The sequence below is a fragment of the Pogona vitticeps genome, chromosome 6 (assembly GCF_051106095.1).
Source record: "Pogona vitticeps strain Pit_001003342236 chromosome 6, PviZW2.1, whole genome shotgun sequence".
Lineage (NCBI taxonomy): Eukaryota > Metazoa > Chordata > Lepidosauria > Squamata > Agamidae > Pogona > Pogona vitticeps.
Genome location: NC_135788.1, coordinates 9,988,848 through 10,013,519, shown reverse-complemented (window position 1 = coordinate 10,013,519; position 24,672 = coordinate 9,988,848). Strand labels below are relative to the sequence as shown.

Genomic DNA, 24,672 nt, shown 5'->3' with positions numbered 1-24,672 from the left:
ACAGAGATAAGAGCAGAGCAAAGCAAAGCAAAGCGTGCTGCTTATATACTGCCCCATAGTGCTTCAAGCACTCTCTGGGCGGTTTATGAGTTAATTATGCAGTAACCTCCTCCCCATTCGCAAGCTGGGTACTCATTTTACCAACCTCGGAAGGCTAGAAGGCTGAGTCAACCTTGAGCCGCTACCTGGGATTGAACCCCAGGTCGTGAGCACAGTTTGGCTTCCTTCATACTGTCTACAAACAAATTGGGATGCATAGGTTCACAATGACTACAATACATCTTGTATACAGAATGCCGTAATACAGCTGAAACAGAAGTGAAGTGTGTGATCCTGTCTCAATTAGGAAAGGAGTGTACAGCAAATAAACAAGAATAACATCAGGGAAATTCCAATTAAGAAACATTTCTGATAAAATATTAATAAAATCCCACAGTGGTCTTAACTGCTATAATTAATATATTACATGACATAAATATTTTAATAATATAAGAAAACATTAAGGCAAGTGTTAATGGATAATAGTATATATCCCCTCTGGTTAGAAAAAATGCATACTTCATACATGATTGATACTTGTATTGCTAATCCACAGTATCACTGTTGTTCTGGGGCAAGGAAACTATAGCGGTAGCTATATAGCATGCATTAGTGGAAATACGTACATGTGTATGGATACTGAAAAGTAAAGTGACTTGTGACACCTGAAAAACTAAACCACCTGTTTCCAATGTGAGCTTTTTATCCTGGAGCCTCCTTCATCAAATGCAAGTCTGTAATTGATTCTGAGTTGTGTTATGCTGTTTTTCTTAGATCCTCTTTAATGTTTAATTTTAACTCTCATATCCTTACCAAATAAGAATATTAGCATATGGAAATAGACTTCTGTATTCTTACCATTTGCTCGTTCAGGAACTGTGAGTGAAAACTGGCTGCACTTATAAATACGGGTAGAGATTGGTACGAAGCACTGGTTTGGCTGTCAGCTCAACAGGTGTTATGCAGTATTGTGCCTCACCTCCTGTGGCCGGTGCCCACTCAGAGGCAGTGCCTTAGCTTCCCTGCCCTGCTTTCTCCAGATGCTGCCTCAGAGTGGGTGCCTGCCAGAGGAGGCAGGGCTTGGAACTAAGTCAGAACTGGAGAACATCAGTTGGGCTGATGGCCAGACCAGCACGAACCTTTGAACCGCAGTTCATGCCTATTTCTAAATGTATCACTTGTCAACATAAGTTAAAAACTATATCTTCATTCACATAGTGGTGCAACTTGTCGTGTGTAAATACACTTTTTAATTGATTTAATATATTACCAAACATACACTTTTTAATGTAACATGTTGTATGTAAATAAAGCTAAACTTGGATTGGGACAGAGATAATTTTTAATTTACTGCTGTCTGCTTTGTGAAACAAGCTTGAAAAGCAACCTATAAATAAATGTATGACTGAACGCCAGGTCATCTGTCTGGATTGTTAGAATTTTTAATTGAATAGATAAAGTGGGCTTCACTGAAGTCATCATATGGATTGTTCTACATATAGAGGAACCTGACTCTTAATCTGGGACCATCTGTTGTAATATATGCCTAGTTGTCTGCAACTGGAGTAACTTTTCAGTATGAAAAAAACTTTTCAGTATGAGGGCCACATCATATATTTTACACATTCTCGAGAGCCGAAGGAGGGAAGGGGGACCCAAGCGATCCCCCACCCCACTGTCTTTGCAAAGACAGCGGGAGTGGGGGGATCGCTTGGGTCCCCCTTCTCTCCTCTTCCTATGTTCGGGCTGGATAAAAAGGCAAAGTGGGCTGGATGTGGCCCAGGGGACATAGTTTGGGTACCCCTGAGTTAGGGGCTTAGAACTGATTTTCTTGAAACATCAGAAACATAGTTTTTGTGATTCTGGAATGAACTATGCTTATATAGTCTATTTTTCTCCTTTCAACTTCAGCATTGAGTTGCTTCCTGATTTGATTAAAACTAGGATTCAACAAGCTAAAGTACATAGGTCCAAGCTAACTGAAAGATAGCTTCTTCATTTATAAGCCAGCCTGGGTTTTAAACCTATCAAGGTAGGCCTTTCTCTCACCTAACACCCTCACAGATGTGTCTGATGAAGTCATGAGAGAGGGCCTTCTGTGTTGCCCCACAGAGGCTGTGGAACTCCCTCCCATGGGAGAACAGGCTGGCCTTCTCTTTGCTGGCCTTCTGCAAACGGGCAAACTCTTTTCTTTCGTTAGACTTTTTCTCAGTAATTGGCTGCCTAAGAGGGGGAGTTCCTAAAAGGGGACTACTATTTTTTTTAAGTACTTTTCTTTTGATACTGTAAGCTGCTTTGGGTCTTTTTGATGAACAAAGCAGGGTATAAATATTTTAAATAAATAAATGATAGCTAAACAGCTTGACCAGAATACTGAGTTGTACTTAGCTTTCAGACAAAGATTGAAACTTCAAATTGAAATCCTGGTTTTGAAGGAGCAAACACAAACCATAGGACACTAGTGGAAGTAAAATACAAAGAATAGTTTGATTAAGTCGGGATTTAACTCAGTAAAGTGGAATGCAGAAAGGAAGAGGTTATTGGAAGTGTATACATGAGGGGCGTGATCTTTCAACAGAGCAGGTGGAATGGCCATATTCTTTCCCCACAGTGTCTTTATTCTACTGTCTATTGTCTTCCTGTCTGCACCTGATGAATCTACTAGGCCAACGATATGGAAGAGTCCTGTACACCTGTTGCCCCCTTCTGTATGATTTCAGCCATGAGTGCATTAGAAAATACTCATTAGACTAGAGAAGCACAATTTAATATTCATTTAGATATAGAATGCTTTGTCTATTATATCAGTGTCTGATCTGGAAGGGAGGAAATGATTGGTTCCTATTTAAATGCCCGGCAAAATCTACATGTGGTGGATTTTCTATTGCAGGGATCAGTAACACAGCTGAAGGTTATATCAATAAGCAGTGATTGAACTTAATTCGAAACAGGAGGGGGAGCTCTTGCCACGTTAGTGGGGGAGTAAGATGGGAGAAGCTGTGAGCCAAAGGGAAAGAATTGTATTAAGGACTGTCTCCCACTATTCCTCCCTTTAATTACACCTTCCTGTAGCTAGCCATGTATGGAAGTGAAAGGTAAGCATGTGTGTGTGTCTGTATTCTTTCCACAATTTCAACTCATCAATCTCATCTGGAAACTATGTCTTGTCTCCTGATTTAAAACAATTAATTTAAAGCCCATGCAATCTGGCAAGAATGGACTTTTGTGAACTATCAAGATATGAACAAGGACAGTGTTGTTTTTTTAAAAAAATAACTGCATGCATAATGTAATATTGCACAGCCAGGCCCCATGTGTTTCTGTTTTGCTTTTTCAAATGGCAAGATGTTTACTCTGAATTTTTCATAACCCACTGATTTGAAATAAATCCTTTTGACTTCAGCAAAATAGCCTCTTAAGTCTTTATTAAGGAGAGATGGTAAGCAGGGGAAAAATATAGTCAGGTGTTTTGGAGAAAGAGCGAGCATGTTGCTACAACTCATCTTCATTTTCATCCAAAAGGTTTATGGCGGATCTTGTCACTAGGGACATGGTTGGTAATAAATATTTTTGTTCTCTTTCTGAGGGCACAGCAAATAGATTTTGCAAGTGGGTGACCTTGTGCATTAAGTGTGTAACTCATGATTTAGTAAACCAGTCAGTTGAAATATTGCAAATGTTTTCTCAACTCTGGTTGATTCTGGTTGTGCCAAGAGGGCATCAGTAAATGTGCCTCCAGATGAATAGCAAACATGAAGCTTGGTTATTACATAAATGTACCTGAAAAGTGAAGCTTTTGGGGGATGGAACAGATTAGTGGCTAAATATAATATTGAAACAGAAGTGTTCATTTTGTCATTGTTCATTATAGAGGTTTTTTCTTTTTAAAAACCCACAAAGCTTCATTTTTGTGAAGTACATCTAGTGCATTCTAAAATGAATGCTGGATACATAATTGATCTCCCCAAAGTAAAATATGCAAGTTATAAAAAATATGAAGCAGAGCCGTAGACCATTCTTATTGTGGAGGTGCTGATTGAACAGCCTTTGAATGGAATAATTTTGCATCTGAAATATCATCAGCTGGGCTTTCAGAAAATACCAGACCTGTTTCATGAAAAATGAAACTTGCAGATTTTAATAAGCCTCTTCTGGATCTGCAAGGTCATTCTCTCTGATCTTAGTTGTGGAATCTATTTCTACGTCTGTCTCTGTGTCTGTCTTTTTCTTGATAGACCTCTATCTTTAGGGTTTATTTTTGTTAGCAATTACACTGTCTTGAGTGTGTAATTTGTGGTGCACTGTGCATTTGAAGTGGAATTTTGAGGGGGCCTCCCCTCTCCCCAAGTATTAATGCCCCTTGGAAAAATAAAAGGGGAATAGTTTTTGTACACACAAAGCTAATTCAACTCTCACTTATATTTTCTGTTTTTATTCAGACTACAGTGATGCAGTCATAGTCTTATCCATGACACAGATTTGGACTGGATCCTTTGGAAATATGTCTATCCACTCTCCATGACCTGTGTGGTTTAGCCCTGTAGACTTGGGGTTATCATTCAAAGGACTGCTAGGAATAAAAGATTCAGCTTGTTATGCTGGGAAGCTGGACAATAATTATGGACTCTATGACATTGTATCAGGGCTATGTCTTTGAAGCTCCTGTTTTCAAGTCTGTCATGTGGTTGTTTTGTTGCTCTGGAACTAATGCTGTTTGTAGAGTAAGCATGTCTACAGTGCCCAGCATCTTAGTGCAGTAGAGGACTGGGTGGATATTTGTAAGAAATAATTATCATGCTTTCTCTTGGGAATTGCATGGACTAATGGATTAGTTTTATTTGAAGAGAGCACATATGAATTTAGCTTTTGTGGACAACTGCTGCATTCTTCTCCATATAATTATGTGTCTATCATTCTGTATAATTGAATGGTTTGAGCCATATTTATCTAATACATTAAACTTTGCAGGATTTATTCTAGGCCCCATAAGACCCACATATGCAGAAGTTACATGTCTTCCCTTGAATTATGGGACTAACATTTGGCAAAGTTAGCCTGTAGTGCATAGGTGACTCCCTCCTAGCACTCTGCCTTCGCCAACAAAACAAACTTACTTGAAATGTCAAATCATTTTCCAAGAATTCTTGGAGGGTAAAGTGTGCCATTTAAAGGCTATTTCACCACATCCAGGGGCTGTAAATGTGACCATCCAGGCACTTCCTGGTTCTAAAATGGGAGTGGGATGCTTGTACTACCCTGAAAGACACAAGGCTAAAATAATTCTTAATGGCAAACTGTATCTCCCTAGCTTTCCTGCAAGAGATTTTTTGTTTTGTTTTGTTTTGTTTTTTAGGGAATGGAGGGAGTATGGCTTGGTGAGATCCAATCAGCTGAACACCAAGGAAAGACAAAAATTTCCCTTTCCCACCCCCTCCCTGGAATCTGTCCAATCCTGCCTTAGAGCAAGAGCAGGATACAAATTTAATATTATAGAAATTTTTGAAAGACATTACATAACACAACATGTTTGATCGATGGTGGGCCTGTTGTTCGGCATTGATTAACTGTCACAAACATAGTGTACACAGTGCATTGATTATTTTATTGTTATTCTTTATATTATTATTGTATAACAAAAGGGAAAAGAAATCTGAAAGAATATAAGATATTATAGATGAAAACTAGTTCCATGTATTCCCGAAGGCTTTCATGGCCGGGATATGATGGTTGTTGTGGGTTTTTCGGGTTCTTTGGCCGTGTTCTGAAGGTTGTTCTTCCTGACGTTTCGCCAGTCTCTGTGGCTGGCATCTTCAGAGGACAGGAGTAGGAACTCTGTCCATGCTCTGTTGCTGTTTGTTGGATAGTTGAGTATTTATAGCTGTGGGAGCAGCTTTTGACCTTCTCTGGAAATAGGGTGATCAGCGTGTTTTTGTTGTGAATGTATTGTTGTGATAAGTGGGAGAGATTATTTGTCACTGTGGTTGATGGGTGTCTTTAGCTGGTCTTTTTTGTGCAATGATCCCTGGTCCTTGTGGCTGAGTAAAGTTTGTTGACCTTCTGCAGGCTGTATTTTCCATTACTGGAAGCCAGGCCTTGTTCAGTTTCAGACTTTCTTCTTTTTTGTTGAAGCTCTGCTGATGTTTATGGATTTCAGTGGCTTCCCTGTGCAGTCTAACGTAATGATTGCTGGTGTTGTCCAGTACTTCGGTATTTTGAACTAGAATTTCATGTCCAGCTTGTTTTAGGGCACGCTTAATTAATTCAGCAGTAGCTGAACATAGTAGCAGTAGCATCCCGCAGTAGCATAGTAGCACCCATCAACCACAGTGACAGATAATCTCTCCCACTACATATCTTTTGCAGTACATTCACACATCCAGTAGAAGCAAAGTGTGTGTGAATGCAAAGTACAGAAAGAAACATGACTTCCACTCATAAGCTGCAGTCTAGGGGTGGTCAGGTGCAAGTAGACTGAACCAGTTTGTTGTTGTTATGAGCACCACAATGTGCTGATTTGTGGTGACCATATGAATTAATAACTTTCAGAAGGAGGAGAAATTTAATTACTAACTTCTTCACAGTACTAACTAGAATTAGTATCACTCATGAAAGTCTCTCTACCAGTATCACTTTCTAGTACTACTGTTGCCTGGTAGCTGCCCTTCAAGAATCTTGGTAATGCAGCTATTAATTCTTGAAGATGATGGATGTATCTTAGTTCTACTGTCTCAGCTTTGAGCATTCCATGTTGGTTAACCTGCTAAGGATTCATAATGAAGTCTACTCACTGACAGTATTTTCACACACACAAACCCCCTCATCACATTAAGATGTGCATCTGAGTGGAAGACTGTTTAGGGAATCCAGTTCCTCTTAGGTGAAAATCAATCCCAAATGTTTGTGAACTGTCTTAGATATCATCAACATTGCAACAGCTTTATTTTAGCCTCTATTGCAACCTGATTTATTAGATGAGAAGAAACATTGCTGTCCCACCGTAAGGAATGGATATTGGGTAGATAAGGAAGTCTTTGCTATAGCAGGTTTGCTTTGTCTAATTACTTCTTAAAGCTGAGTTGATAGTCATAATTACTTCTTTGGTAGCAAATGACATTGTTCATTTATGCACTGTGTGACTATTTTTGTGGAATTTACTACTATTAGATGGTAGCCACTAACTCCGACGTCTTTAAATAAGAATATTGATCCGGGGTTCCCAATCTTGGGTCACCAGATGTTCCCAGAAATCCCGTCTAGCACAGCTAGTTGTAAAGCCTTCTGGGAGTTTTAGTCCAAGAGCATCTGCTTGGGAACTAGTGATCCAGAAGATTTTACGGAAGGAGAAGCCTGTCAGCAACCACTAGTCATTATGTCTGTATGTTACTTCTTTTTCAACAAAATGTTACATCTTCTCAAGTGACAAACATGAATGACCTAGATAGTGCTGTGACTATCATGTATGATGTATTTACTGTGCTATGTGAAAAGGCAATAACAAGAGTAAATTCAGTGTTAAAATTACGGCAACAGAATGTTGTTGATGAATTAGTTTGAATGTAATCAACCAAAACCTTTTCACTGATTAACAAGAGATTCCAGATAATTGGGAGATGTAACACAGACATCTTAATTTATACTTATTTGTGCTTAAAACATATACCTGTACAGATTTATACAATACCAGCACTTACAAAAGCTGCATATAGCAGGCAGGAAGAGGGATTCCTCTGCAAGAGGGAATGCTTCTTTTAAAACAGCACTGGGGGTGTCATTTTGAAATATAACAATTTCCTTCAAATTATTTATTAATTTGTCAAGACTATTATAATTACCATTTAAGATTTCTTTAACTAGATGACAGCTCCAATTCTCACTGAAATAAGATGCTGCTATGAAACCAGTCATACAAATCCTTTATTATAAAATTCTAACCCTTACTGTACAGTAGCTGGTTTGTCATGTCTCCAAAAGAGCTATGAGAAACAAAATTACGAGCTCCACTGAGATTAGCAAAAGAAGTCTTAATTCCGGCTTTATTATGTTGTTTTTACTGGGTGTAGTGCCCTTCATGGGAGCAGGGCACCAAAAATGGCTGTAAATAAAAAAAACATGTTTTAAATTACTCAAGGCATCAAGATACAGTTGGGGGGAGGATTCCTTTCAATAAATTGGGAGCTGAAATGTTGCTCTGAAAAATTATATTAATGCAGGAGAGATTGAAACAATATCTAATTAAAATCACTTGAAAAATGACTTGAAAATTGGATTTGACATAACATTTATAGGGCTGTCACTATTATTACTGTGCAGCTTAGCCTTTTTGTGCCACTGTTTTCATTGCAGGTTTGCCAGAGATTAGGAATGAGACAAGTGAGAGATAAAGGTCTTGCATATTTCCCTTCCTTTGAATGGAAAAGATAGCTTCCCTCTGCAGCCTTTTGGCCTCATCTTTGACAAATAATCCCTTTGGATATGGAAAAAGGAAGCATCTCAGTGTTGTGCCTGACCATTTAAGTCAACCACATTGTCACTTCAGTGTCTGTAACAAGCAGCTTGTTCATGTTGGTTTTTAAATTATTAATCACTCTAATATAGCACCGAAATTGGCAATAACACAAAGACCAAACATACTAAAGCCAAAAGGAATAGAATGGCAGGAAGAAACAATACAGTGTTATGAGAACTCTCATCTTTTTTTGTGCCTGTGACTGTGATAGCTTGCTAGAGAGTTAATAGGACTGCCTATGGGTTTAGGCATGGTGAGGGCCATATCTGTCTTTGGGCTCCATTCTCTTACACTTTGTCTCATAGTCTGCACCGTTTAGATTGGTGCTGAAATGGCATAATTTTATGATTCTGTTTCTCTTGTGCCCTTTGTATTTTCCTTGGGGATAGTAGTAGGCATCCTTCAGTCTCGAGAGATGATGGTAACGTGCTCTGAATAGAGGTCTTGGAACAGTGTCTAGTGTGGCTAAGAAGGCCAGTATGAGAGTGACCATTCCTTCCACAATGAAGACAAATTCAATCTGTCCCCTGTCCAGCTCCCTGATTTGGCTGGTTTTGGGACAGCCTCTTTGCCTTGGCCTGCTGGACAAGGGTCTCTTCAAATTGGGAGAGGCCGTGATGCATCGCCTGCCTCTGGGAGAGGCCTTCAGATCCCGCTTGCAGATCTCCTTGTATCGCAGTTGTGGTCTACCTCTGGGGCGATTTCCCTGCACTAATTCTCCATGCAGGAGATCTTTTGGAATCCAACTGTCAGCCATTCTCACGTGTATGTGTGCGAGTGTGTGTATTGTTATTCTTATGCATATGCATATGCATATGTGTAAGGGAAATGTTTCTGCTATCCACCTAGCCTCATTTATGCCCTCTTTGACTCTTGAAGCCAATCAAACCAGATGGGGGAAGGATTTAAATTTACTCAAGTTTAGATGAGGTCCATTTAAATCACTGGGACGTAAGGTAATCATGAATTACTTTCCATGTTTTTGGTGGGTCTGTTCAGATTATCAATAAGTCTGGGTCTGACCCAATGGATGTCTTTTTTAAAAAATTATCACATAATTATGATGAGAAACAGAACCCATTCTAGTAGCACAACCTCCCTGAAGGTTCCTGATTCTATTGAAGCTATTGAACATCCATTATGGCAGGCTGCAGCAGAAGGACCTGACAGGGTAGCAATGTCATATGACCAGTTCTACAGAAAAATAACTTCTTTTCTTTATTCCTTCTTCTCTATCCCTGTTTCCTTTTGTGTCCTGTTGTTTTGACTGTAAGCCTGCAAGGAGAGACTGTCTTGTTTTTATTGATCAAATGTAAGATCCTCTAAGAAACATTTCAGCTGAGGAAGATGAAGGCTTCAGATAAATTACTTTGTTGTGAAATTTTAAAATTAGTTTTTTCTTTGTTAAAGAGTTTCAGATTCTCATTTCAAACATTGTGCAATACAAATGCCAACGATTCATTTTGAAGGCATCAATAAACCTATTTTTTTTTTGCTTTTCTTACAAGATAAACACCCAAAGAATATTGAAATGTCCATGATTTCTTTCTCTCTTTTCTGACCATATTTTTTGCTTTTATAATAATGAATATAACTTATTTAACAAGCAAGTCAGCCCTGCTTATGCAGATGTATTTTGACAGATTAAGGAGTTGAGTGGAAAACTTTGTGCATTGCAACCTAGAATATTTAGTTCCTCAAACCTCTCTAATGATGTTGGTTGATGTGGTTACCAAATATTAAATCATCTCCAGAGGTCCCCAGAATGACAGAATTTGTGGCTGGAAGGTTGTCAAGCTCAAACCCAATGGGTGCTCAGCTGAGATAGTAAATAACTTCTTAACATAAGGATGGGTACAAACTACTTGTGGCTCTTCTGTTAATTGCTGAAGAATATCTTAGTTTTATTTTATTTTATTTATTTTTGAAGCAAAACAGACAAACACTCTTGTGGCATCTTATGGACTTAACGTTTTGGTATGAAATTTTAAACGTGTTAGACTTTGAGGTGGTGCAACACTTATTTTTTTCTGCAACACAGTGAAGTGGCTAAGTACAAAAGTTTTAAGAATTTCAGTCATTTCCCCCTCATGGCTGTTTTTCTCCACTCAATTAAACTGTCAATAGAAATGAATTATCTTGTTTAGGAAGTGCCCCACAACTCCTTTGGAGAGTCAGAGTCCTGAGCTGTACCAATTCCTACTTCTCTGAACACTCAGTAACCCTCTAGTCGTGCTGTTTAATAGAGCAAAGCCATTACGTTGTCCCCATTGTAATTTAGATCACAGAAGAGACTTCTACAGATTCTTTCAGGTTCAAATCACTTGTATAAAGAGAGAAGGCAATATTATTCCACTATAGCTACGTGCTTAATTATATGGAATTGTCAAGTGCAAAGAATTATTCTGATAAATTAAAATACTAATTAAATAGACTATTGCTGAATTTTGAGAACATTATAGGGTTCCACTTCTTGAGGAAATTTGCATATCATTCATCTACTGAATTTAATTTGAATGGACTGCTTTCTGTGTATTTGGAAACCTTTTTTGTCTCATGGGGAGATTAAAAGAGAGGGATTCATATGTTGCTCGTTGTCTTTTCTTAAAATAGCAGCTCACATTTCTTGCATCTGTCTTGACAATATTGTATTTCTAGTAGTTAGGAAAATGCTAAAATATAGATTTATTGGTTAGAGTTAGTATTCTCCTTGCAATAAATTATCTGAATAATTATGCTCCAGGATATTTGGCACTGGACCTGAAAAAAGGCTAGAGAGAACAGTTTCAATATACTGTACTCATCATGTTTTTTAAAATGTCTAATGGTTTTCAGCACCTTCCTATACAATTTTACTCAGACACACATTCCACTGTATTCGGTGGGACTCAGTATAGAGTGGCTGAAATCCTGATGTTTTTCATAGTAAGATACTAGAGCAGGCCTATGAAATCAGTAGAATTTGCTATAAAAAATCAATAGCTATTGTTTTGTTATTTGATCAAGAGCCAGTGTGATGCAGTGAATAAAATGTCAGACTAGGACCCATGGAAAGCCACTGCTTGAAGGTTATTGCTAAACCCCTCCTTGGAATCCCTCACATACTCCAATTAAGGTCAGTAAGGGCACAGCTACAGTGTTGAATTAAATTGGGATCAGATATGGGTTTTTAATCGCTTCTTGGGAGGAAAGCAATGACAAACCTTGACAGCATCTTAAAAAGCAGAGACATCACCTTGCTAACAAAAGTCCAAATAGTCAAAGCTATGGTTTTTCCTGTAATGATATATGGAAGTGAGAGCTGGACCATAAAGAAAGCTGACCGCCGAAGAATTGATGCCTTTGAATTGTGGTGCTGGAGGAGGCTCTTGAGATCCCCCTGGACTGTAAGGAGAGCAAACCTATCCATTCTAGAGGAAATCAAACCTGAGTGCTCACTAGAAGGACAGATCCTGAAGCTGGGGCTCCAATCCTTTGGCCATCTCATGAGAAGACTCCTTGGAAAAGACCTTGATGTTGGGAAAGTGTGAAGGCAAGAGGAGAAGGGGACGACAGAGGACGAGATGGTTGGACAGTGTCATCGAAGCAACCAACATGAATTTTACACAACTCCGGTAGGCAGTGGAAGACAGGAGGGCGTGGTGTGCTCTGGTCCATGGGATCACAAAGAGTCGGACACAACGACTAAATGACAACAATGGGTTTTTAGAAATTGACATAATGTCATGTGGTTTTGTGTCAGTATGTGCATCCTCATGGAAGCTGTCTTTCTCCAACTGCTGAGAAATCCATGGAGCTGAAAGAGAGGGTTAGGTCCCACGTTCCAAGAGCACAGTAGAGAAGGTTCCTGAAAGCCACCAAGCCACCTGCCCTTCATGGCAAAGGAGGCAGCTTCCGGGCTCCTTTCTCCTGGGCATTGGAGGAGGTCAAGGGAGTTAAAATTGAGTGTTCTAGCGCAGCTGCAGGGGTGGCAGCAGGAGCAGCCTTTCCCTAGACTCCTCATGGTTTTTAATATTTAAAATTTTAATAAACGTTTTGAACTGGCATAGTGCTAGATTGATGCAGTGACAGAAATGGTAGGAAGTGGGAAAGGAAGCATTTGGAGTGCACGGTATCCAAAACTCATACTTGAAACCCATTTTGGGAAACCCAAGAGATCCCCACAGCCACTGTTTACTCCAACACAGATGTTTACACATGCCAAAACTAGTCCGAAAAAAGTGTGACCAGAATTGATTTAAAATTCTCAACCTCCTTGTGGATGTTTAAGAAAAATGCCCCCCCCAAATGTACACTTATCTGTGTATCATGCAGTTGGATGTTTTTAAACTGATTTCAAGCATTAGAAACCTGATGCAGAAACAAGAATATTACAATATCTAGTTGAGCCCTAAAATGGGAATGGCTTGGCTACACATAACAATAGCAAGCAAAAGTAATTCATTAAATGTACTGTCTGTGTCTTTCTGATCAAATAGCTAGTCTTGTTTTGTTTGTATGTGTTGCACACACTAAGTTTCATAAACAGAACACTAGTTTTATGCAGGGACAGGAGTTTTATGTAAAGTTTATTTTATATAAATTTTGTGCAAATTGAGGAGACCACGGTATTTAATGTCTTGGTCTCACATTGCAGGTAACATTTATTGAGAGGGACGGAGAATCTTCAAAATACTGTCTCACAGTATCAAGACAGAATCCCACCTAGAATCTGTCAAATTGTGTGATTCCTTTAGATCCCTATGGGTGCATCTTTTAAAAAAAAAAAATACAGTGGTGCCCCGCATAGCGACGTTAATCTGTTCCAGGATTAACGTTGCTATCTGGAAACATCGCTAAACGGAACTGAAAACCCCATAGGAACACATTAAACTCCATTTAATGCATTCCTATGGGGCAAAAACTCACTGGTAAGTGAAGATTTCCCATCTGGCCACCATTTTTGCCGCCTCGGTAAGCAAGGGCAGGGCGCGAAAACAGAGCGGGCGGCCATTTTATTCTTCTGGTGGCCGTTTTGGAACCGCCGATCAGCTGTTTTTAGATTATCACAATGCGGCTAGAGTGGTCCAGACACAGCTCATGTATATAAACAGTACAGTATACCTCTCTCATAAACATGCAATGTTCATATAGTCTGGCCACAGCAGAGCGACAGCACTCACCAATAACAACCTTTAGCACTGTCAGTTATTTGAATCACACACACTCCAACATTGAAACGGAAACGATTTCGTGGCAATCTGCCACAGCTGATATCATTCCCATTGCACAGGCAGAGTTGTGCAACAGGATACTGGTCAAAAACTTTCTGATTCCTCTGTCATCATTGCCATTGAAAAAGCAGTTTTTCCAAGGTTTGTGCTGAAGTCAGAGTTCTTACTAACAATTGGCATGGAGGCTTCAAACACTTTGGCCTGTATTTGCTTCACTTGTACTCTTTGACAGGATTATCTGATGGGACAGGACATTTACTTCACTTCCTTGGGATGTTGCAACTTACCTAATTATACTGTACACAGCCTGGGTCTTCTCCTTGGACAGACAGTAGGGAATTCCCATTTTCTGGCTCTGTATCCAGATTCCTAACTCACTGAGCTATCAAGGCAGCATGCAGAATTAGTATGTGTGAAATAAAACACATTCAGATAATAGCATTTCACCTGAAATATCAAATTCGAGTATGTTCTTTGTTAGCATACTGGAAAAGCCATTTCCTGCCTCATTTATGCCTATAAAATTAGAAGACTGGCTTTCAAAGTTTGAACATCATATTTGAAATCAATGGGACTTGAACATACAGTCTTTTCAGTTATCCCACTATGGCCCGAATCCTATTAGTTATTCCCATCAGCATAAATCCACTGGCATAACTGTCAGCAGCAACTTGTCACAAATTGAGACTTTGTAGGTGTTTCCTATCTAGTTGCATTACTAGAAAATGTCTATGCTAACTTCTTAATTTGTGGCAATTCACTGCTGAAAATTATACCAGTGGTGTTATGCCAGCAGACGTTCACGATAGGATTCCAGCTTTTATACATAAAACTAAACCAAAGCTCTTGGTTATACAAATGAAAATACAGGTATATGTATTTCAAAGACCTGAAAACATCAATAGGAATATAGTTTGAATTCACTTTCTCCATAATGCTTGCTTTTTACTGCCTGTTCCAGCATGGATTCTGAGCAGACAGAAAAACCTGGGTCATATCTGCCTCAGTTTGCCCCTCTCTCTATAAAAGGGAGTGTTAATAATATTTACTTAGCCATCTCACTAGGGACTTGTAAGGATAAATAAATAGACTAATGTTATCTGAGTCTCTGAATGCATGGAACACTATATAAATAACTAAACAGAAATACTGAATTGAATTATCTATCAATCTACATTGCTAGGCTGCCATCCAGGAAAGCTTTTGAGTGCATTTAGAAGCAGAAATGGGGAATCACTCTTGAAGCAATGGATGTGCACTTAATTCTGACACGAGAACTTGAATGGGGGGAGGGGTTTGCAGTCAGACGGTTATGAGATTGTAAAGCATGGCAGAGATAAAACAGCTAAATGCTGTATTTAAGAGCACATTTGCAGAGCATTTCTTGATCCTCTGAAACACTGGGGCCAAACATTTCTTTCTGAATTAGTTGGAAAGGACTCTTGTTCATCTAGTCTAGTCTTGGAAGACTGTCAGCTTAATTAAGTTCATATACTTGGTGAATCCTGTGTGATTGTCTACAGAAATATATGGAGTTTACAATAAGCAGAGCATGTGGGGGAAGGTGCTCATGCATCAACATGTGCCACTGTATCATGTGGAGGTATGCACACTTATTTTTGATTATATTAAAATATATTCCTCTCCATGCCAAAATGTCTATTTATAGCAGTACTTGAATATAGAACAATATGACCAAACAACATAAAAATAAGATCAAACAATCAATCAGTAATAGTAAAAATATTTTTAAAGCTCGGTAATGAAAGAGCAACTCACAGTTAGAAGAGAATTAACATTATCCCGTAAGGCTGGTGAAGTAATACAGTTTTTTGAGAGCCTGGCTGATCTCCCTCTCCCTCTCCCTCCCTCCCTTCTCTCTTTCTCTCTTTCTCTTCTTTAAAAGTATTCCTTATTCTGCATGACATTATGAAAATATCCTTTTATTTGTCCCCATCAACAAAACTTCTGTCAGGAGGGAGAAAAAAAATGGATCTCAAAAACTGATGTGATTTATAGGCATATATAGGGATAATTAAAATGTCGTTTGGAGGAGAGCTCCCTTTAGAGGGAAAGACTATCTGTTTATTCTAACAGAAGCTTGCTTCAGTCTGCACATGGAAAATTCGTCTGTTTTTGTTTTGCATTTGGCTAGTTCGGAGATGGCAGCAATTTACATTGGACCCAGATAGCTTAGGGCTTTAAAAACTGGAACCCTGAGTGAAGTCAAGAAACAAACCAGCAACCAGTGAAATCCACAAAGTTGTAATCGTATGTTTCCCTCCATGCAAAACAGCTTGAGAAACCTGGAGGTTGAGTCATGGCAACTGGACTTCTTTCTTATTAGGTTGAACATTTTGCTAGTCATTGCTTTTTCAATGGCAATGATGACTCATCCAAGTAGCTGGTAGGAGACCTGTGATATATCCTCCACGTTGGTTTCACTTCCCCCGTGGTCTGAATAGGCTTATTAGATGGACAAAAGACAGGCTCGTTAAATGAACAACTCTCCTCAGATGAAGAAGCTACTTGGATGAGTAGCAAAATGTTTCAACCTAATAAGAAAGAAGTCGAATTGCCAGCTAAACTTCCATATAACCTTGCCTAGATGACTGAGAATCTTGACCGATACCCTGGGGGACGTTATCACTAGAACTCCTGACTGACAGTATATCTCTCATTTCTAGATTTGTTTGAATGCTGTGTTCTCATTTGCAAGTGATGATGTCTATGTGTATAGACCCAATTGCATACAACGGGCACCTCTTTTCAGTCTGTATCAGGCACCAAAGCCACCAACAGTCTCATGTAGTCCAGCAGCTGGTTGGTTGAGGAACAAGTGAATGAATTGTGTCTCTGCTGCTTAATTTATATATTATTGTAAGGCAAATACATCCAGTTAGTTCAAAACCTTGTTCCTTGCATCCAGCATATATTTAGCTATTGATTCATTGATGCACAGTGTGGACACCGCTGTTTCCCTTCCTCAGTGGACCTTATGTAAAATGGAAATAACACTAATCTTTCTTACAGAGATTCTGTGAGGATAAATAAGGTGAAATAACAGGCATTTTGAGAATGTTCTAGGAGTGATAAATGTATATTGCAAACTCATACCGATCCTATCTTTTTTAAAACTCTGTCATTCTTAATTTTCCCAACAGCTGACAACAAAGACATGCTTGAAAAAACAACAGGATTGAAAATTGTGCAGATTGGCATGGGGGAGGTAAGTGACAACAGTACATCTCATTATCTAAAACCTTTGATATATTCTTTTGTGAAATCCTAGATCTCCTGGATGTTTGTAGGTGAACTATGTTAATCATCCTAAGGGCTTTTAAAAATTCTGATTATTAGACTGTTGCGTCTGTCATAATACAATCTCATATTCCACCAACCAAGTAAGTAAAGCTTTGTGGCCTTTAAGAAATATACTTTCCAGCTTTGTCGTATGTCGGGAGCGAAATCCCCTAAGATGAACAAAGCAATTGACGTGTCTGATTATTCCCATCCGGTTTCATTGAAGTTCTGTTTCATCTTTGGATCCACAGAGATCTAAATTAGGGTAACTTGTCTCTCAATGCATGGATGAGACTTCTAGTGAACTACTTTCTGTTTCTGTGCTTCTGCATTGGCTTAAATTTGTAGTATGAATAAAATGTTCCTCTTTGTCATTAACATCTTATCACTGCAAAAACTGTACTAAATAGCTTATCATTAATTAATCTACTAGAACCTCTTATACTCTACAATAGGCTACAGATGATATCAATTGTATTTATTGTGGTTTAGTTATAAGTTGTTTCTGCATTTTTTCAGGATTTTCTTTTTCATAAGACAGAGTACTGTCACTGTCCCTCTTACTTTGCGGGTCATATGATATTATATACTTATGGATCTGTAGCACTATAGTGGTTCAGAGTCTGGCAGATGTAACAAGATTTAACAAAACAAACCTTTCTCCCAGTGACTACACAGCCAAGAACAGATTTATGGAAATGGACAAAGGTAAAGATAAAGGTAAAGGTTCCCCTTCACATTTAGTCCAGTCATCTCCGACTCTAGGGTGTGGTGCTCATCCCCATCTCCAAGCCGTAGAGCCAGCATTTGTCTGTAGACAGTTTCCGTGGTCACATGGCCAGCACGACTAGACATGGAACACCATTACCTTCCCACTGTGGTGGTACCTGTTTATCTACTCACATTTACATGCTTTCAAACTGCTAGGTTGGCAGGAGCTGGGGCAAGTGATGGGAGCTCACTCCGTCGCGTGGATTCGGTCTTATCTGCAGGTGTTTTGACCTTGCAGCACAGAGGCTTCTGCAGTTTAACCGGCAGTGCCTCCACATCCCTCCCAAAATGGACGAAACAATAACTGAAATTCTTTTGTGCAACTTCACACGCATAAAGGCTGATGACACGGTCAGCTGTGGACTTGTATGTTTAATATCAACCTTCCTATCGCTCCGCGTTAGGCTCCAAGGCTCCAAAAATCACTGCTGCCTGTCCCAATCATATATATGGAAATGGACAAAGATAAAGGTAAAGATTCCCCTTGACATATTAAAGGCTTCCCTCAACCTCTCCCAAGGCTCCAAAGAGTTCCCCAGCTAAAAAGGGATCCTGAGGAACCCTTCTCTTGGAATCTAAGGTCAGAGGATAAAAAGGTAAAGGTTCCTCTTGACAATTTTTTGTCCAGTCGTGTTCGACTCTAGGAGGCGGTGCTCATCCCCGTTTCCAAGCCGTAGAGCCAGCGTTTGTCCAAAGACAATCTTCCGTGGTCACATGGCCAGTGTGACTTAGACACAGAACGCTGTTACCTTCCCACCGAGTGGTCCCTATTTATCTACTCGCATTTACATGCTTTCAAACCGCTGGGTTGGCGGGAGCTGGGACAAGCGACCGGCGCTCACTCCGTCGCGTAGATTCGATCTTACAACTGCTTGGTCTTCTGACCCTGCAGCACAGGTTTCTGTGGTTTAGCCCGCAGCACCACCACGCTGGTCAGAGGATAGGTGAGTTTAAATTAAAGTTTTGATATAGAACAGATAATGCCATCAGGCTTTAAATGCACCACAGGATTCCAATCAACATCTCTCTCTCTCTCTCTCTCTCTCTCTCTCTCTCTCTGTGTGTGTGTGTGTGTGTGAGAGAGAGAGAGAGAGAGAGAGAGAGAGATACTGTGAGTAAGAGGAGGAAAAGGAGGAAAGAGAAAGAGAGAAGGAAGTGTGTTTCTTAATTACATGCTTATATACCAGACATGAAGTGCTCTGGCTATCTGAATTCATCTCTAATATGCTGGGGAGAACCCAAGAGATTAAATGCTAGGCTTTTTCATGTAATGAAATGCTTCTTCATGTAAAGTCACAAAGCCACTGAACTTCACTTCACATTGAGAGCAGAATCACAACTGCTCCGTGGTGAAGGAAAGGCATTGTTAATACATGTTCTCCAAAGATTCCTCACCCATGACTTGTTGTCTTGCAACTACAGAGCCTATAAGTGACTATATAATCCTACCTTTTTGATGCTGATTGGCATCTGATGGCATGCAGACCCTTTCCTCGCATGCTGTGGTGGTGAAAAAAGCGGCTGCCGCCACCACCCTAACATGGTTGTTAAACACAAGAGAGCAGCTTACCTTTGTACCAATAAGCAAGGATTGCAGTATCTGGCATATTAAGCTGGGGCAAAAAACATTCAGTAACTGCAAGTGAGGCGTACTTTGACTCTAAGCATATCATAAAGGCTTGTTTCAATCAGACTTATATCCAAGTAAAGGTATGTAAAAAGCCAATCATAAAGGATTTGTTATTACAGAGGCAACAACACAATGTTCCTATTGCTTTATTTGCAGAATGGTACTTTTTGGGAAGATTTTAGTTGATAAAAAGATAGACACACATGATCTGCAGGGCATGGTATAACCTGGGAGGAAGTAGATATAGGTTTCTCTCTCTTTTTAATTTGGATATTTGTTTTTGCTCTTAGTTCTAATACTGCCATATTCGGTTCTTGGCACTTTAATCTTTTGTGTTAAGCTATCTTGACTTTTTAAAATGTGGAGTGCATGTGGCTTTAATTATTTAAGAAAAAAATAGATATAAATATACGTCTCTTTTACTTGGCCTACAACTATGTTGTATATCTAACATTATTGTACTTCTAATATTATGCAGATAAGCATTATGTTCTACATTTAAAGATAAGATGTGGAGAACAATCTATGACTTGAAATTATGGCATTTGCCTTTTCCAATTTGAAGGAAAGCTTTCTGTTGCAAGAAATTGTTCACTGGTGTGTGTATCTAAGCATGTAAGTTATGGGCATTAACTCTAAGCAAGCTTATGTGGAGGTAAATTCCATTGAAATCAATAGCATTTTCTTCCAGATAATGTGTTTAGAATTGGAGTGTTGGCATGAAAAAGAATTAACCCTCAAGCATGTAAATAGGTTAGCAACTTTTCAGATGCAATTTTAATTTTATTGAAGTCCATAGGAGTGCTCATCCGACTTTTCCTGATCTGTCATCTGTAGTAGAAGGACAGCACGGAAATTTCCACAATTAAGTATATGCCTCCTGAAGACATACTGTCAGATTATTATCTGCCCTGATGTAATTAACAAAAGAAATCTGAGGCATGGGAGATAATTGTGAAAACATATCTTCAAGGTATAATGCTGCTGTGTATTATGGCTCAAAGGAAATTAGTAACAGTATCATAAAGGCATTCATAGTCATGCAATGGTGCCTTATCAGAATACGCCCCAGAGGACCAGAAAATTCACACAGCTGAAACAAACCATAAGTATATTGGCCCAGATGACTCACATTGCCCCAGTACTGCCAGATGGCATGTTGTTTTCTCTTGAGAACAGTGGCTGAGAGACATAGATAAGTGAAAAGTTAGAGAGTTTGGTAGCTGTGACCCCATACACGTTTTGGACTGCAGCGCTCATCACTCCTAGCTAGCATAGCCATTGCTTAGGAATTATGGAATTTGCATACAAAAATATCAGGAGAGCCACATCTTAGATCAGCTTGTGCCAACTACTACCATTCAAGGCATCTGGCAGCTAGGAGGCTGTCATATGCCTTGAACAGTAGTGGGTGACAGATGTTGGTGCCCTCAGAAAGTTGTAAGGGATTCTCAGAGTTGAAGTCCAGCACATCTGGAGGGCATCAGTTTGCGGAAGGCACTTTCTTTGGAAGAAGAAGCAACTCCTGTATCACAGAGGGCATATGTTGATCCAACCCATAGCATGGGGCTATGAAGTTCATTTATGTAAATGTTGCCATTTGAACACTGCTCTCTGTTGTTATTTTTATTGCAGTTAACTTTACTGTACTGAAAAGAATTTTTGCAAATCAGGGTACTCAGTTTTTAGTAATTCCTCTACCTATACCAGCTTCCCCTACTGTAATTCAGTTCTGTTCTAGAGTATCTCTCAGCCCTCAATGGTAGAAGAGAATGGGAAGCGGTTTGGACAGACTGGGGAAAATTGCAGGATTCGTGACATCTAAACATCTGAAGATCCACAGCTTAGACCCAGCTGTGTCAGCTAGCCCCCTCCTTGACTTACTGCCCTTTCAGGAAGACAAAGTCACCATATATACCAACCCAGTGTTTTGAAAGCATGTTAATACATTTGTGTCTCTTGTTTGAGAATAATTAGGTAAGAGGGCTGAAATATCGAACCATTAAACCAGAACTGGGTGAAGTGTGGTTCACCAGGTTGAGTACAGTCCTCTCAAACTTTTTATTTTTGCTTTATTTAAATAGGAACTTTCTCTCCTCTGCAGCTTTCCCTCTATTTTGTCCTAGTTTTACCTAAAATTGCCCCAAATTTAATTTTTCAGATCTCTAAAGTTGGTACTTGTATTTCTTGCAAAGAAGTGCGAGATGAAAATATTGCACATAAACAATATTCCAAAGGTATACTATTTCTAGAGATAAAAACAATCGTCTTAAATTAAACTGGAGTAGCTTTGTTAGAAGCATTTCGTGCATCACTGCAGATGCTGTTTTATGTTATTTGAGGCATTTCTATAGTTTTTTCCCAACCTCTAAAAGCATCTTACAGTAACAAAACATCAATAAATATTCATGAACTCAGACCAGCAACAGAAAACACCTATAAGAATGTCTGTATAATGTGATTAAAATGCACATTAAAGCTAAAACATCAACACTTAGGGAATTGAAAAGGTCTTTAGCTGCTACTGAGGAAGTATCAATAGTTCTGCAAAGCTTGCTGGGAAGGATGTTTCATACTGAGGTGCCACAGCAGAGAATGCCCAGTTCCAAGACCACCCCCAAGACATTGTAGAGAGACCCACAGACCATGGCATTTTGGAGCTTCCTTTTACTACTAGTTTTATATGGAAATGTGATCAGTATGTAGATGTTACCCTCTTATAGGAGGCTACATTAAGCAGCAGCAACACCAGCGATAGCACCTGAATTAGGGCTGGTATTATACATTAGGACTGATATTATATTCCCAATATATTAAATAAAGTGGATTCAAAATGAATGGGGTAAGGCTATCAGGACAGGTCTTTGTGGGGGCCTTTAGCATCCAAAATTACCGCCACTAGATCTGGTCCCCTCAACAGTGATTTCCAGACTTTGAAGAATTCCCCCTCCCCCATCCTGCAGCCCCCAAAGGCTTCCTTGGGACAAGAGAGATTCCCCAGGGAGCCTCGGAATCTGCAGGGGTGAGGGAGATCAGAAACTTTTAATTCCCAAGAAATGGCTGTGGCTGATATCTTCAGTCTTGTGTGGTGTAAAGTTGCCACACAAGCTTTCAGCCAAGATATTGGTCATTCAGTAGTCTATCACACTTTCTTTCTGTCGAAGGCAGGCAGGCAGGCAGGGCAGGCAGGCAGGCAGGCAGGCAGGCAGGCAGGCAGGCAGGCAGGCAGGCAAAATAGAGTGGGCCCATGGCATGTGGCTAATACGTTCACCTGCACCATCTGTCCACTGAAAATCACACACCTAAGCTGCCATATCCTCCCCATCCTGTCCCCTGAGTGGTTTGCTGCCATGTTATCTTTGGGAGGAAATCATACTTTTGGTTTTCATTTTCCAGTTTGCCTCTCCCCCATGTCTCTATTTTCTAAAAAGAAAATAATCAGTTGGTCATGTGCAAACAGGATGCTAGGTCCTTCTTTACGTCACCATGTATGCAGTGAATTTGTGTGGGATTTACCTACATGTAAAGCTGCACGGCACTATAACCCGTATCTCAGCTAATGGGGTGATGGGTGAACCGGTTGAAACCCAAGTCACCCTGGTTAAATTGTTTTGATTGGGTGGATCAATTTTAAAGTGACATACTTTAATGTTAGCTCTGGTCCTACAAACACTGCAGGACTTACCTTTATTGTTAAGACAAATGTGACAATGACTTTCAGGAAATGACTGTTCTATGATTAAAGCTTATCACATACCTACCCAGCGCAACTGTGTCACTTATCAAAGTGTTTATCCCTCTTAAATACTCCACAGGATAACTATTTTGACTTGTGACTGACAGGTTGCAGCTTCAGCTCTGAAACTGGTTGTCTCGGGTAATCTTTTATTTTATCTTCTGATTCCAGTCCTTTTACACCTGTGCCTTTTGCATAAGAAAATGACAGGGAACTATGGCTCAGAAAGTTAGAAATGAGTCCTACCAATCAGAGGTTTATTAGGTTTATTCTTACACATGCTGTGCTGTTGGCACATTGTAAAAAGAACAGTAATGCAGTGTCATGTTGCGGTATGAATTCCCCTGCCTGATGTACGTTGGTAATGTAGATCATAGGCTCTTAACCTGTGGTCCACGGACACCCCCCCAGAGGGCCACGATGTCTTCACAGAGGGTCCGTAGAGGCTTGAAGAAATGATATGATCTTTTGCAGTTAAAAATAGAAAAAAAAGAAAGAAAGAATGAATCAAAGCAAGTAAGAAAAGGAAATGTAGAATAAAATCTTTATTTCCCATGCTTGTTTGTGTAAAACTTGTTTTTTCTAACCTACAGTCTCCATTCAAAACAAGAAGTAAAAGTTGGTTCTGAAAATAATTGTTCGATAGCAAGTAACTGTTTTGATAGTTCTGCACGCAGTGAGAACATGCAAGCAAATTACGCTGAGTGGCTGAGAAACAGCATGTGACATTTCTTGCTGCTGCACAGATAGTCAGAAGCCACAGGAAGAGAGAGTTGGAGTCAGTCAATGTTAGTGGGAGTGAGTGTTCAGATGGACCATATTTCTTCTTCAATTTCTGCTAATAAAACCTTTTGGTTATTGGGTAAAGTGTCATTTCAGTATTAGCACAGTGAATTTTGTAACAATACATTTTGGTTGAGCCTCAGAATGGATCGCTGGCTGAATTTGAAACTTAAAAGAGCTGATGCTGTTGATGGGGGTGCATCGTGTTCGAAGCAAAATGAAGCTTCTTCCAGTCATCTTAAAAAGTATTGCCATTATAGCAAGGAATATCTGTTGATGAGACCCTTCTTGAGAAAGTTTAAATAAATATTTGATGCACTTCAGGGTTTTAAATCCTGAGTTAAGTCTTCGTGGTCTGCGGCAACAAAAGATATTTAAAGGGTGTCCGTGGTAAAGGAAAGATTAAGAAAGGCTGGTGTAGGTGATTTTAAACTAGCACAACTGTGAAGTGACAGAGCAGTTGCTATGGTAGCAGGAGTAATTCCATGTTTATTTAGTATCCTGTACAATGAAAGAGAAAATATATGCCTCATGGCTTTAGGAATGGATGCATCTTGTTTTTGTTTTTATTTTTTAAAAACAACAGCAGTACCTGCAACATATGTTAATAGAAGTTACTGTTTGTCTTTAGGCTGTGTAGTGCTAATGACTTTGAAACAAAAATGTTCTGGTGAAAGCAACCATAGCGCTC

General features: G+C 39.5%; 1 protein-coding gene across 3 annotated transcripts in view; it reads left to right on the top strand.

The window, feature by feature from the left end:
- PTPRN2 (protein tyrosine phosphatase receptor type N2) overlaps positions 1–24,672 on the top strand; it is a 591,206-nt gene that overhangs the window by 296,784 nt on the left and 269,750 nt on the right. For all 3 annotated transcript variants that reach the window (XM_073002896.2, XM_078378519.1, XM_078378520.1), the window contains one exon: positions 16,923–16,987. In XM_073002896.2, the coding sequence (XP_072858997.2) occupies positions 16,923–16,987 (65 nt within the window). The remainder of the gene's footprint in view (positions 1–16,922; positions 16,988–24,672) is intronic.